General features: G+C 40.5%; 1 protein-coding gene across 3 annotated transcripts in view; it reads right to left on the bottom strand.

Annotated features, from left to right (window-relative positions):
• Positions 1 to 15,480, bottom strand: part of LOC133452497 (contactin-associated protein-like 4) — a 138,019-nt gene that overhangs the window by 54,981 nt on the left and 67,558 nt on the right. For all 3 annotated transcript variants that reach the window (XM_061731842.1, XM_061731843.1, XM_061731844.1), the window contains exons 4-8: positions 10,308 to 10,455; positions 9,584 to 9,796; positions 4,105 to 4,280; positions 3,816 to 3,962; positions 1,148 to 1,415 (exon numbers count right to left, since the gene is read on the bottom strand). In XM_061731842.1, the coding sequence (XP_061587826.1) occupies positions 1,148 to 1,415; positions 3,816 to 3,962; positions 4,105 to 4,280; positions 9,584 to 9,796; positions 10,308 to 10,455 (952 nt within the window). The remainder of the gene's footprint in view (positions 1 to 1,147; positions 1,416 to 3,815; positions 3,963 to 4,104; positions 4,281 to 9,583; positions 9,797 to 10,307; positions 10,456 to 15,480) is intronic.

Raw genomic sequence — 15,480 nt, 5'->3', positions numbered from 1 at the left:
ACCTTTTTTCAACTTCTGGGACTCATTCTTTTTTAAACCATTACAAGGAAATTCCTCTTCTGTAAAACTGTCACTTTACCTACTGAAAATTAATACATTTGAAGGCCAGAACAAATTGGTTATTGATGGAAGATATCAGAAACAACAGTTTATTTTCTACTACAGCCTTTTACACTGTTTGCAGCTCTGCACTGCTTCGTCAAGTATTGAGCCCCCATGGATATTAATCTTTTCTATCTGCTTCCTACTTTTGCATCTCAGCTGCATTTTCCTTGCTGCGTTTATAGCAGCTTCGCCTTGTATTTGTTAAACTGGAAAAGAGCAGATTAATTGTTTAAAGGGGACCTCTTATGGCATCTAATACTTATTTTAAACAGGCCTTGAATGTCTTAAAAACAAGCTTTTGATTGTTTTTGCTAAATAAATTAGAAATTCAGCCTCTGAGCCATGTCTGCAGCTTCCCAGTGTCTAACCTCATTATCTATGCAGCATTCTGAGTGGGCGGGGAGGCTATGATAATGAGGCACTGTGCTGATTGGCTGTACAGACACTGCAGAATTTGGTTGCTTTCCTCCTTCTCTGAGTTGGCAGGCTGAGGGGAGACCACTTTATATATGTTAAAGCAAGAAAATCGTGTTTTTCATAATAGGTCCCCTTTAAGTTGTAAACTGTTGACCCACAATCACATAGGTTGAAATAAAACAGAAAGTAAGGCATATCCTGGCAGTGCATTGATTAGAAGTTTGTTTTTTAGATGAGAAAATAAATTGAGGTAATGGAGATCCACCCAAAAGTTTAAACCATCACCTGTATGCCGTCATATGTAGCATCTTGCTTCTGCTCTGTCTTTGTTTTAAAAGCTACAAACTTTCTGAAACCAGAACGTTTTGAATAGACTGGCCTATAAAAAGTATACTTATCCTGAAATGATCAGATGGTCATTTCATGCTTGTAACTAGCATTTCTTATTGATTAAATTAATAAAGATAAGTTTAGGTTGATTCAGGGAATTCCCGAGAGTTCACTCACATTAGTGTGTGACAAGACAATAAATCAATATCCATGCAAATGTGACCACTAACTGACTTGTTAGAGGTTAGAAGTGGATCAGAAGTTGCAGGGTTATGATAAGCGAGATTGGACTGACCTGCAGCGAGCTCGAGCAGGGCCCTGCCACCTTTATGGATCTGAAGGCGGAGCCTGGCCTCACTCAGGGACAGCCAGACCACACCCTCTTGCTGGGGGAGGTCAAAAGTGAGCAGAAGCCCGGCTTTGTTCCATGTCCTGAACTGAAACACTACAGTCACACCCCCTGAAAATGATGCCATCGCCCCCGGCAACTGGAGGAAGCTTCGGGGTCCGAGGAATGTCGCGGCAATGGAAACTGACTCGGCACAAGAGAAGGTCACATTGCCCTAAGAGAGAAACATGCAGAGTGAAGAGAGATTAAAGAGAGAAAACGTAACACAGAAGATAATTACAGCAAGATAAGACAACAGAGATCATGAATATTAATCAGCTGCAGAAGGCGTGTCGGTGTGACCTCATGTCACAGTGATCTCATCAGCAAGTCTCCTTAAGGAGGACATCGGTATTACCATAATGATAACAGCAAAGCTTGGGATAAGATTAGGAAAGCAAACTGAAAATACCAAGGTCACTTCGCCTGGAGGTAAATGATAAAGAATGAAAATGTAATGAGAGTTTACCACAGTATCACGACTTCTGTGCTACAGTCCATTGTTTTGGGTTGGTGTGGTGACAGTGGGTCCATTCTCTAGCTGCTGCAGTTATATATGATAGTACTGACTCCGCTGGGAATTTCAGTCTGCACAGATGACATCTTAAATCCCTTTGTGGTGCACTTAAAGTCATGTGCAATAATTCATGGAGGAGTAGGCTATGATTTTTTCTTTTATGAATTTAAAAAAGTTACCTTAAGAACTCCAAGCATTAGCATGACAAGCCTGTATCCTCCACATCCTGCATTTTCCTGCATTCTTAAGTTTTTTTTTTTTTTTTTTTTTACATTAATGCATGCTAGCAAAGCCACAAGAGATGCAATCTAGTCTCTGTCGTGAATGAGACCGTGACCTTTTGGCAAAAACCTTCGGAGCTGCAACAAAGTAAAACAACCAGGCCTTAGGCCAAAATGTCCCTTTTCATCTTTGGTGTCTAAACCTATACTGTTATAACAGGGTTTCTATTAGAAGAACAGTTCTGAATAATTCTGAATGTGCTTGCTCCACTGCAGATGTGGAAACATCTGAAATTCATTGAGGAGGAGGAATTAGTAATAACATCCAACAACACTATTTAGCCCTGTCTTGCCTTAATAAACCAGTCCTGGCGACAAAGGTCAAGGTGCACGAGGTCATAGTCCTCATCACATGGTCCAAAAGCTGGAACCACTTCCAAGCCACAACACCTGTCTCTGAAAATGTCTTGGCATTAAGTGGCAAATTGAAAACTCCTGGCACTGAGATGGTCGCACATGCCAACTCCCAAGCATTTACACAATCCTGATGCAGTCCCAGCTGTGCCGGGCAGGATGTTGCTTGCTTTTCAGACCATTGGCTCAAAAAGCAAATCTTGTACGGTGAACTACTCCACATTGGTAGCACTCCCATGGAGGAGAGGAAAATAAATACATTTTAAACACACAAAGCTTTACTTAAGGTCTTGAACATTCACCATGAATTATGGTGGCACAGAGCAAAGTGGTGTTCAAATGTGTGCAGTGGTGTGAGATTCTTTTCAGGGCAACAAGTTTGCTGCAGACAGGATGGGAAAATCCGTGCTACAAGTCCCTGACAGCTGCCACCATCCCATGTCCACACTGCCACAGAACCTTCTGGGCCTGGATCAATCTGACATCCATCCTTGTGTCCGCTAAGCCAGACTTTCCCGACCTTGAGGGGACTTAGGTCAGTGGTTCTCAACCTTGATCCTCAGGAAGCACTGCTCTGCATGTTTTAGATGTCGCTGTGCTCTAACTCACCTAGTTCAAATTAGTGGGATATTAACACATTTGTGTAGACCTTGGTAGGAAGCTGATGGCGATCCAATGCTTTGAATGCATTGTTTGAGTAGAGCAACATCTAAAACATGGAGAACAGCACGTCCTGAGGACAAAGGTTTAAAAACGCTGGACTAGATCAGCCTCGCCGTTGCGACAGACGGACAACAACAAACCAGTCCAGCAGCTAATGAAAATGAAAAATTGGCAGCTGCACTATCTGTCTTACTTACCTACCAAGACTGGATTCCAGTGAAGAGAAAAAGGATATAAGACGCAACATGGGAACCATAGTAACTAATCAAAAAACACAAAACTCACAATACATAAATCTCTCACAAAACTCACAATACATAAATCTCTCACATTAATTATACATTCTGTTTTGTTACATATGCATTGCGCTGAATAATTGTCAAATATTTCATAAAAATGTCACAAAAAGCATAAGAAGAGTTCTGTTTGACTTAACTGCCCTCCTTTTTTGATGTATTATGGTATTATGGATTGTAAGGCGCTTGAGATAAAGCATTAGCTAAATGTGACGTACTGAAAGGAATTACACCAAAGGGCAGAATCTGAGGCAGATTTTGATATCTCCAATCACTGACAGTCTGAGATGAAAACTAAAGAGCCCAAAGCTTAGCTTTTAAACTTTTAAACTTTATTGTAAATACAAAGCTGTTTTTCTTCAAATGAAAGGCATTTGCAAATGTGGATACCTCCTCTTTTAATCCCAAAAATCGTTTGAAATGGCTTCAAAAACACACATGCAAGCGTATGTGAATCGACTTACCACAACAGTGACTTTGTGGTTGTTGTGCTTAGCCACGTCTATCAGGTTGAGGCCGTTGTACAGCAGGTTTTCTACGCAGCCATGGAAGTTCCTCTGAGAGATGAACGGTTTCTGAGAACTGAGACCCTGAACTGTCCCCACACTGAGCTGTATGGAAACAACATACACATGTTTACATGAGGCAGAATAGAAACACAATATCTGCACTTTATCATTCATTCCCTGATGCACTTCTCTTGTTTCCACCAAAGTGCTTTATGCCTTTTGGACTGAGCTTATTTCATCAGACCTGTTTTATGTCCAGATGGCTGAGCTCTGCAGGGATTTGAACCGTCTCCGTGTGCTTGTCCACAGTGAGATTAAGGTGAAAGCCGTAGCGCTCCATTTCCACATAGTGCCAGTGCTGATCGTCTAACAGGCTGCCGAGGGAAACAAGACGTCGGGGTTCAGAGGACGATGTCCTACCTGGAGAACAGTAGGAGAAGGAGACAAAACACTAGTCTGTAGGCGAAAAGTGTAGTTATTTGATCTTGAGCCAAACAAAACTTTCTTAGCTGCTTTGCATAGTTTAATTTTCCCCTATATCCTGCCGGGAGGATCACTGCGCGGTTAGCCTCGCTCGTCTCACTCGGGAGCGAACGCATCTACATACTATCAATGGAAAATATGTGATATCGCTTAATCCGAAAAACTACAGAGGAAAAACAGCGATACATCATTAATGATAGATGAGCATCAGCAGGCCAAAATTAGTTGATACATTTCTGTATGCCCCAAAGAAGTATGAAAGAAACGCAGAGAACACAAAACAATATTGTATTCTCAATAACAATTTTAACTTCAGAAAGAAAAACAAAGTTTGGAGGAAGACTGACAATCGTGTCTTTGATATTTTGTCAGGTCATATAAAGTCTTACTGCAGATTGAAAGAGAAAAACAATTTCACTCAAAGAAAGTTTGGGTGTTTTGTTAGAGGCCGGATGAATTGAAGGAGACAGAGAAATAAATATTAAGAAAAAAATAGCACATATTGAAAGCAAATAAGATTTCTGTTAACGGTTATGTTGCAGCAAATGTTGAGAACAACAAGGAAGCTTTATTATAAAGTGCAAAGTAAAACGATGAAGCAGAAATCAATGCATGAGATCAAGGAGCAAACAAAGAAAATGAATTGATATTAATAAAGAGCTCTCCTTTGTGCCACGCTGATTCCAAGTCCCTCGGTGCCCCTACCCTGTTTTAAACTGAGCTCTCCTGGAGGCCAAAGGATTATTTCTTAGAAGAAACAGCACATGCAAATACAAGTTCAGTTGGTTTTATGGATAGTCTTAAGCGGTGGGGTTTTAACCCACATCAGCGTTTGGCCATTCAAGTCCAACGCCTTAAAAGGAACCCTGCATATTAAGACATGTAGGTCTTAAAAGATAAATGTTGGTATCAATTATAACAATGTGATATAAAAAACCTTTTTGATGTCTTCGTTTTTATAAAATTTGAAAATATAATTTAACATGTAGGTCGCCATTGTTGTAGTGATTCTGGGTAGTGACGTCACACGGTGGCACCTGCTAGCCCCCGTCCACTGTTCTGACACCCAGAAACAGATGAAAACACAGCTAAACAGGTGACGGCGCACCAGAAACACAGATCAAAACACAGCCAAACATTAAAGTGACGGCGCACCTACAAAAAAGTTAAAAAAAAAAAAAAAAAAAGTGCCGCACCATAAAGCATGAACTATAAAAACACCATAAAACTCAGATAGACTAACCGACCACACGTTTAAACCAGCAGATAGCCGATGCTACAATAAAAACCCCAGCCAGATCTGCCGTTATTAAATTAAATAAAGATGTTCTTGCCTATTTGTAGCGAAGTCTGCGCCTCCCGTTTCGTCAAAGTCCCAGGCCAGTCCCCTTAGCCTCTGGTCTGTCATCACCCAGCACCGAGGCCAGTTTTAGGGGGGAGAGGGGTGGGCTATGCCCACTCAAACGTGCATATTGCCCACTGGCGTCTCCATCCCGGCGGCCGCAGCGAGAGCGCAGAGCGGAGAGCGGAGAGCGGGTGGCGGAGCGCTGCGGGCTGTAGAGCCCCGGCTACGCCGTCTACGCCGTAGGCTACGCAGGCTACGGCGTAGGCTACGCAGGCTACGGCGTAGGCTACGCCGTCTACGCCGTAGGCTACGCCGTCTACGCAGGAGCCTAATGCACTGGTAAGATGCGCACGACTTTTATCATTTTTGCAGATCTCCCGTGCATCACAGAACCTTGATCCAGTTTGCCTGAACCGAGGCGTCTTATGGGCTCCCTCGTCAGCCTCCACGGCCGGGAGATGCTGCTCATCTATGTTTTAGATACCTGTCCCAGTTAAACTAACGGGGCTCATCTTCCCAGAGCCACCGTTGTACGTCATCGCCCCCAGAATGCATTACGCAGGTAAAACATGGCGCCTCCCACAGGTCAAAATATGTGATAAACATTGTAGATTTTTAAAGCAATTAGATTATTTTATGTGTTTCTAACAACATATTTTAGTATAAGAGAACAATTGTGGCTAATTAGGGACTACATGTCTTAATATGCAGGGTTCCTTTTAATAACTCGTTGCTGTATAAAAATGTACCTACGTTTTCAAAAAACATTGAATTTCTTCGTACATGACGTGCTACAAATAAACTTGCCTTGCCTTACTGAGAGACGTAATAATATGATAAAGGTATATAGTGACATTTCAACTGCAAATTTATGTAAATCTGAACCCAAAATCTGAGAACAAAAAAACAGAATTTGTAACCGTGAAAGAAAAATCTATTGTTTTTTTTTATAAAAGGTTTTATATATCAAACTCTAAAATTGAACAACATGCCAACCTAAAAAAAACAGAACAGAAATTCACACCACGAAAATCCATTAGTCTTTTTATAAAGCGGTGGTGATGCACTTCTATTACTTTTCTCTTGGGTGAGTGTTACTTTGCTGTGTTCAGGATGTCTTAGAGACCACTTAGTTTTTTTTGTAATCACTGGCAACTAACAGCTCAGAATTTTGGATCTGAGAAATGCTAATTTCCTGGTCTGTAACTTGAGTACGGTTTCAGCATAATAACTGTATCTTAATGTGACATTAACGTTGGGTTTCGCCCATTTGTGAGGTACACTGAATTCAGCAATGCTGTACAGGAAGAGAGGAGGGCTTTGAAACATTATCATTTACCAACAATGTTCATTGAAAATCTAAACACAGCAAAAAAATAAAAACACCTGTTTGTTTGAGGAAGTTCGACCATCGCAGAAAACTGAGTCACACTTCTTGTGTGTGTGAGAGTTGTAATCTGAGCTTCTGTGTTTTATGTTGAGGCAGCTGATCTGATGACCTGTGAATGTTACCTCCACTGCACTACACATTTCATCTACTTATAAAGGCTCCAACTTTGACTTAAATAATGCCTTAGTTTGTTTTTCCCCAATAATATTGTTAACATAATATTGTACAGTTGCTGGTTTAAGAATGTACATATGTGATCTGGAGTATTTCCAACTAAAACTGAAGGATAGGGAGGGGGTTTAATATTTGTCTTTATGTTTTATAGCGAAGGATACAAATATGAGGAGAACTCAAAGAATACATTAACAACATGTGGAGATTCAGTGAAAAAAGTTAAAAAGTTAAATAATGGGATTAAAAGTCACACTTCACTTTGTTCTTGGGGAATTTTCAAGATTCAGGTTTTTTTTTCTTATTACTTTAGCTCAACTTTGCCTTATTTCACGTTTTATTTTGAGTATCTGCCTTCCATTTCATTTCACCTTCTCACTCATCTTCTACTGATTGCGTCCACCTCCAGGACTGAGTGTACATGTCGCTCCTTCCAGTCGTTTAGCCATTTATTTATCAGCACATCCTGTTACCAGATTATTTATTTCTCGCTTTCGCACATTACTATTATAATTTTTCACTTTCTCCCATCCTGATGTTTTGCATTTTCCGTTCTTTCCCTGCAGTTCTGACAAAATTATATTTGACAGTAAAACCATCATGTTAAGATGAGTGATAGAACTGTTCCAGTCTTTTAAAGCTTTTAAAGAGAGGGTATTTAAACTCAACATGACTAAGTGACAAGAACAAATACTACAAACAATGTATTGCTAAATGTTTTACACCCAGAAATCTAGTAAAAGGAATGAAATGTTGTAAAGCAGTTGAAAGGAGACTAGTGATGACCGTAAAGAGCTTCCCTTGGCTTTTAAGGTAACTTTTTTCTTTTTCCTTTCACTCTCTTAATACTCCCATGTTCCCTCAACAAACAGGGAAAGTTAGAAACAGGCTAGCAAACATACTCTTCCAAGTCAGGGTTGGTGAAGACTGCAAACAGAGAGGTAGACAGAAGGAAAAAGGAGAACAAGAAGAAATGAAGGAAGGAGTATTCTCAGAGGTGGAGAAAGAAGGCAAAGATGGATGGGTGGATGAAATTCATCTATGGTCAGAGGGGCTTCCTCGTGTCGAGTTTGCCAGATGGCTCAGTATGGAAACCTGACATCCCCTGGTTTAACCCCATTTACCCACACAAACACAGCATGGATCTCGCGCTGCTGCCCAGCCCTAACACATGCTACAGCAAATGGGTGCCATCCATCATGGCCGTAAGTGGAATAGGATTCAGCAGCGGAGGGGGCACCAAGATTTAAACTAATCAATGGTTAAAGGAGCATGAGGCAGGATTGAGGCAGGATTTATGAAAAAAATTTGTATACGTTTTAAGTTTTCTAGTAATAAAGTCAGATGAAGCGTTCCAAACCAAAAAGAATGAGCCCTCTAGTGTATCTCTCCGTTGCCTTGAACAGGCTGTGTGCTGCAAAATGTGCTGCAATTCTGGGCCGGAATTTCCCGCGCTGGGCTGCGGATGTGACGTCACATGACGCTGCATGCGCGTTCTCCCCGTTCTCCCGTGCCGGCTTCACTGTTGGCTGCAGTACCCCCGAAGTCCGTCATGGCGAAGGGTGGCGCTAGAGAGTCTCATTTCTTAAAAGGAGCCTCATGCTCCTTTAAGGTGGGTGTTGGCCTACTCAGTCATTTCAAAACCGATATCTATCTGATTAAGCTCTTGTTACTGAAACTATTGTGTTCCCTGTCAATGAAAAGAAACATTTTCAACAAATGTAGGAGGTGAAGGAAGAGGACTCCAACGCATGAGACAGGCTACAGGCATGTAAGGAACTCAAAAGTTTTAATTACCGAAAGGCAATTCAGATATTAAGTCGGGGAACCCAAAAATCTGGCGTCAAAGAAAATCAACAAGAATCCAAACAAGAACAGGCAAAGCAAACAGAGAGCTGTTGGAAGGCAGGCAGACTGACAAAAGGGAGACAGAGAAACAGAGACAGACTCGGGATTTAGCAAAATAAAGGTGGGAACAATCAGAAAAAAAACAAAGACTGTAAAACCAAACATGACAGAATAGGGAAGTACAATTTCAAAACAAAGCAAACAGGTGACAGACAAAACAAGAGTGAAATTAGGCAACGGAGAAAAAGTGTGAAGCAAAACTGAACGAAACAGAGAAAATAAACAAGACTAAAATAAAATCCCCAAAACCAGGGCACACATCTTTCTATGAAACTTCTAAGTTTTGATGTCACAAAGTCATGCTTAAAAGTACCAGACCCCTGCAGCAAACATCTATGTTCATACGAACCTCTACAGAATTTAGTACGGTGTATGTTGGGACTCTGAAAAGATGTCATTACCTCCCAGGATCAGTCTGAGTTGTACCTTGTCTAAGTAGCAGCAGTAGTTGTCCTTTCTCTAAATCCAGACGAAGGCTGACTCCGTCCCGTCCCTCTGCCTCGAGCAGTGTCCCACAATTCCTCAGGGTTTTAAACTTCAGAGTGACAACTTCATTAGACGTCCGCCTCAAGCCTGGACTCAGTCTGTACACCAGACCGCTGCTGCCGCCGCTGCCATCAAAACTCACCACATCCGAAGCTGAAACGCAGAAAAGTGACACAACGGTTAGGGCTTTGTGAACGTATATCAGTATGTTAGGAAGCAGAATTTGAGAATATACTTTTATCTGTTGCATCAATCATGATACTTTTCTATACCTTCAATATAAAAGCCCAAAACATATTTTTATGACTGAAACACAAAAAAATAAGGCATTTCTGTTTGTTTCTGGATGTTTTGCAGTGAGCTATCAAAATCTCTTGACTGTGAATGCTAAAATAGAAGCTCCTTAGATACCTTCAAACCCAAACATATTCACTATTTGGCAGAAATCCAATGATTTGTTTACCACTAGCAGTTTGTGATCCATAAAATTGCTTGCAGAAATTGGCAGTTAGGGTCTGGTAAACATTGGAAAAGGGAAAGGAAAAGCATGTAGACATGTGCATAATGAATCTGGGGGTTAAAGGTTCAGCTTGAGGCTTCAGGGGGATGCTTCTTTTCAAAAGCCAGAGTTAATGCCAGCGCCATTAAAGAGGAAAACACTCACTGTAGGGACATCCGTAAGTCTCCAGCCGGAGTCCGATCCGCCCGCTGGGATTCCAGTCCAGAGGAATGAGGCGCAGGAAGCGAGCGATGGCTGGCTGCTGCAGCTTGTACTGAACCACATTGTCTGCATTGCTGTTACCTGGAAAGGACTGAACACACACGTAAACGATCATGTGAACAGACTGCTTTCATGTCTCATCAAATAACCATCAGACAAGAATGGAGTTGCTTCATTTATGTATTTTAGAAGTAGCCAGGCCACTTTCTTTTTACCTCATCCTCATACTGTTGACTGAATCAAGTTACAAATGAGACGTGTGCAGTGTGTGATAGAGCACCGCTTTGTTTTCTTAATGATAAAGTACCCAAGTTTAGGCGTCTGGTCTGATCTAATCAGTCCTCTCTCATTCAGCGTACACAGCGATGATGAACATCACTTAACCCAAAGTCACAGAATCAGAGCCTGCAGGAGGAAGCTGAGGAGGAAGCGGGATTTTAAGAGCGGTGGCATGATTAAGGGGTGAGAAACATCTGAAGGCATGTGAGAGACAAGTACCTCCTGCCCTTTAAATACACTCATGAAAGAGAAGAAGTTATTAGAATGAACCACGCAGAGGGGGGAAAGCAAGCATAAGACGCTGCTCCTGAGGAGTTCCCTCAATTTCTTTTTCTTTTTTTAATACCATCTACTTACTTGACCTTCAAAACACGGCATTTTGTAGCTAAAGTGCAAGAGTTTTTTCTTTTCACTTCTTTTTATTGTTTTGGAGTTTTAGCTCTTTTAGAATACAACACGGGAACTGATCAAATATTCACATCTAGTGGTTAAAGCGTGAAACGAGTGGGAGAGAAAGTGGTCCATGTACATTTCATGTAGTATACCTCTTAACCAGCAAGCATACTCCATATTCAAGCACGATTGAAAGAAATTCTGGGAATCAATCAAAGGTTCATCTTCAGCACAACTGTGAATGTCTATGAGCAACATTTTAACAGCAATCACTTCAACAATGGCAGCAATTTTTATGGCAAAACTAGTAGTAATCATAATTTGCTATAATACCGTCTATTTTCACATCTCCTAACAAAACCTGAAATACGAGTGTAAAATTGTCTCTTTTCAACACCGAGCTGAATGCATGATTGCGTCCTTTATTATCTCTGATCTCTTACAAGCAACCCTTACAGGTACTATGTGATATGTCTCTCCTACAGCTGAACACACACACACACACATATATAAATTATTCTGTAACAAAAACTAAAAGGATCTGTGTGAAAAAGAAAGCTATAGGTATTCGTGTCTCGATTTTTCTTTGCATTAAAAGCTTCTCCATTCAACCAAACCGCAGAAATGTCTCTGTTAGTCTCACGTTACCACACATGACACATTAATATGATGTCGCTGCAGAAAATGATATTTAGTGGAGTGATAAGTCCATATGATCTGTAGCCTCACTTTCCTCTCCGTAGCTCACTTAACAGGCATTGGATATGGTGTTTTGAAACTGTAGTGTATCTTGTTCAAGGTTTAAAAGTATGTTGTGTTTGGAGATGGCCCTCTGCACACCTCGGTTGCTGTTCAGACCATCATCTGTAAGTCTGGACATGCTTACGCATTAATATCCAAATACATTATCAGTTTCTGAAATACTCTAACCAGCCCTCTGGAATCAACAACCATTTCAAAGTCACTTTCATTGCTTTTTTTTTTTTACTTCTCACTATTCTGAGTCTAAACTGCAGTGAGCTGCCTTGACCATATCAGCTTGAGTGCATGAAGCTGCTGCTATTTGATTGGCTGATTAGAGTGTCTGTGTATATGTACTATGCAGACAGCAGGAATAATTTATGTAGATGGGAGTTTTGGTTTCAAAGAGGGCTGTGGGAACAATCAAATTTAAGAACAAAGCTGAATTGAATATTCTCCTCTCAGCTGTTAAAAGAAAAAAAAAACAATCATCTCTGCAAACGTCTTTGACTGAAAATTATCCCAGTTAAATGTTCCCAAAAATTTGAAATATAGCATGAATTAAAAGCCTCTGATCGATGTTTATACTTAATTAGAGTGCAAACACATTATTATCTTAGTAAGTGAGACCTTTCCGCATTTTTCATGTTGATATAAATGTCCATTCTTTCCTACACTCAAGAAAACTCAAGAAAAGGAGCTGAACACTCCTTTGTTTTAGAGCAGGGGTCGGCAACCCGCGGCTCTAGAGCCGCATGTGGCTCTTTAGTGCTGCCCTAGTGGCTCCTGGAGCTTTTTCAAAAATGTTTGACCTTTTTTTTCCTTTTTTTCTTCTTTTTTCCTTTTTTCTCTTTTTTTCTTCCTTTTTCCATTCCTTTTTGATCTCGACATTTAGAAATTTTGACTTTTTTCTCGACATTTCGACTTTTTTCTCGACATTTCGACATTTTTCTCAACATTTCCACTTTTTTCTCGACATTTCCACTTTTTTCTTGACATTTTGACTATTTCCTCAACATTTCGACTTTTTTCTCAACATTTCCACTTTTTTCTCGACATTTTGACTTTTTTCTCAACATTTCTCCTTTCCCCATTTGCCTTCATTCTAAGGATTATACAAGACTTTTCATTCTTTGCGGCTCCAGACATATTTGTTTTTTGTGTTTTTGCTCCAATATGGCTCTTTCAACATTTTGGGTTGCCGACCCCTGTTTTAGAGGAACTTCGTGCATACAAAATTCTAAGATTGAAAGACAATAAGAAATGAAGCTATACTATCTCTGAGTCTTCAAAAGTGAGAGAAGAGTGTCTAGAAAAAGAAGAAAAAAGATGAGGGGGAAAACGGTAAAAAACGAACACGCAGCGGCTGATCCAGCAGGTTCTCCACCAACTCTCTTCTCTGACAGACTCCAGGCCTCTTAACTGACACGCAGAAGTTCAGAAACACTCTCAAATGTGGGTAGATCTGTGCGGTGCATGCAGAGTGTCAGGTAAAAACGCTTTTAATCCTCAACAAGCCCGTCTCTGCTCCTGACAGAAGATCCTCAGCGCTGAGATTAGCTAAATTCCCCTCAGCACCACATCCAAACAAAGCCTCTCTCTGCAGTTATAAATCTGCCATAATCCTGGACAAATAAATGTTCAGGTCTGAACTGGAGTATTCACCATGTTTTATTCATGCTTATCGTATTATTTGTTTTAGCATAAAAACCATGGAATTATTTTGAGATCTGGCTCCTGACAGGACTCATCACCGTTTACTTCCTACACAGGAAGTCCTGGAACCAGATTCCTGGAGAACTGCAGCCAGGAATCACCTCAGCGGGGCGGACCAAACAATTACAATGCCATAAGTACATGCAGTACTTTACTGATTTATATTTCATGAATATCCATATATAATTAAAAGTAATGCACATTAATTTAAACGAGTGCAGCTTTAGCTTTTTTAAAACGGATTGCCCATAAATAATGTATATAAATAGGACTTTCTAAAAGAGCATAGTTAAACCTTCTGATGTCATTTTAGCTGCTTTATGCAGTACTGCTACTTCGGTATGAGCACCGTGCCCTGGGGTTTAAAGCAAAGGAAAAAAGGAATATTTGCTTGTAAAATCAGAAGAGTCACAAACAGAGATGACTCAGATCAGTCAGATAACTCCTGTTAAATTGAGCTCATTTTGGCTGCTTGCATGGCGGCCTTCTCTGCCAGCAGGAGTTCTGCCTCTCTCCTCACAGCCAGACAGAAGTGATCTGTGGACGTCTTCATCATCTGTCTTAAGTGTCCCTGCTCTCCAGCAGAGAAATCAGCACACAGAGCATCTCTGCATCCTTCCCTTTTTCTGTGAGACCAAACACAGAGGAGGGCGTACAGACAGTTGTTAAGTGGTCCTGTGAATTTCAGCTGTGTTCTGCTGCTCGCAACAGCACACACAGAAAGGGCTGGAGGAGGAAATGGCTCACTTCTGGGGAACGCAGATAAACTACCAGGCCCTCAGGTTGAGACTGGAGGGCATCCTTCCACCGTTTGGTGTTGAAGTGAATTCTATAGCATATATACTGTACTAAAACAAAATAAAAGTTTCAGTATTTTTTTGTGCTTATATCAAGGTAGACATTCCAAACTATCATCATACAACAGTTATATCTTTTCAAATATTTTCCAAATGAAAAAAGAGATTAAAAAAAAAAAAAACAGAATATAAGTATACCATTTTCATTTTTTTCCTGTATATTTAGTGCTTTTTAGCATAAAGAAAACCCTGAAGAGAGGTTCTTTAGTGAGGAGTTGGACATAAATAGGAAATACATTTAGGAGTTAGAAGGTGACGTCTTGCTGTCTCCAGTTTGACTTATTTCGCGATCAATAAGCTTTAAAAACACCAGCCTAGTTTCTGAAATATCATTATTAAGCCACACTTGGGATGTGAAAGCACCTCCTCCAATGATGCATCCTCTCTTCAATATTCCATTAATGACATGTTATGAAAGTTTTATTCATAAATGGATCGATAATCTGTTTTGTAACTTTCATACTGAGGATTTGGCATACAGATAACTTATCCACCTACCAGCAACTTTTTGATCCTGAAAAAATGTCAAATAACCTTCATGGAAGAGAAAATTGACATTTTCACACTTAACTTTTTTATAGATTAACTTTGCAAAAGTTCTAACAATGCTCAACAATGTAAAACACAATGAATGAGGTATCTTTTTTCCTCCGTGAACGTTACAACAACACCTTTTCAAGCCACTCCGTTTGTGCTCCTGTCAGACTGAACATGCGCACAAAGCACAGAGGCTTTAAAATTTAATCAAACAAACACAATATGGCCGTGCTCCAGATTCTTTGTCCCTTTCTGCGTCCATCAACAGCAGCTTCAAGGGTTTTGGCAACAGGTCGGCGGAGTCAGCAGAGCTCTTTCATCGCTTCATCCATTATTAATGAGGAGTCAAAGGCTTCTGATGCCTATGATTACGTGTGCAGGATGTGCTGATCCCTGCAGACTAGCACTGTTAAACACTGGGTTCAACGTGAATATAACTGCCGTGCAGTGATCAAGGTATTTTAGCTGCAATTAACCTAAGCGTTGCTGATTTACTTGATATTTGCAGTGCAACAGTTTTTGCCCTTTGTGTGGTTTTTCACGGTGCCATTTTTCCATTAGCGTTCTATCAGTTGAGACAGTTAACACTTCTA

The sequence above is a fragment of the Cololabis saira genome, chromosome 10, assembly GCF_033807715.1.
Source record: "Cololabis saira isolate AMF1-May2022 chromosome 10, fColSai1.1, whole genome shotgun sequence".
NCBI lineage: Eukaryota > Metazoa > Chordata > Actinopteri > Beloniformes > Belonidae > Cololabis > Cololabis saira.
This window is presented reverse-complemented; position numbering and strand designations above follow the sequence as displayed.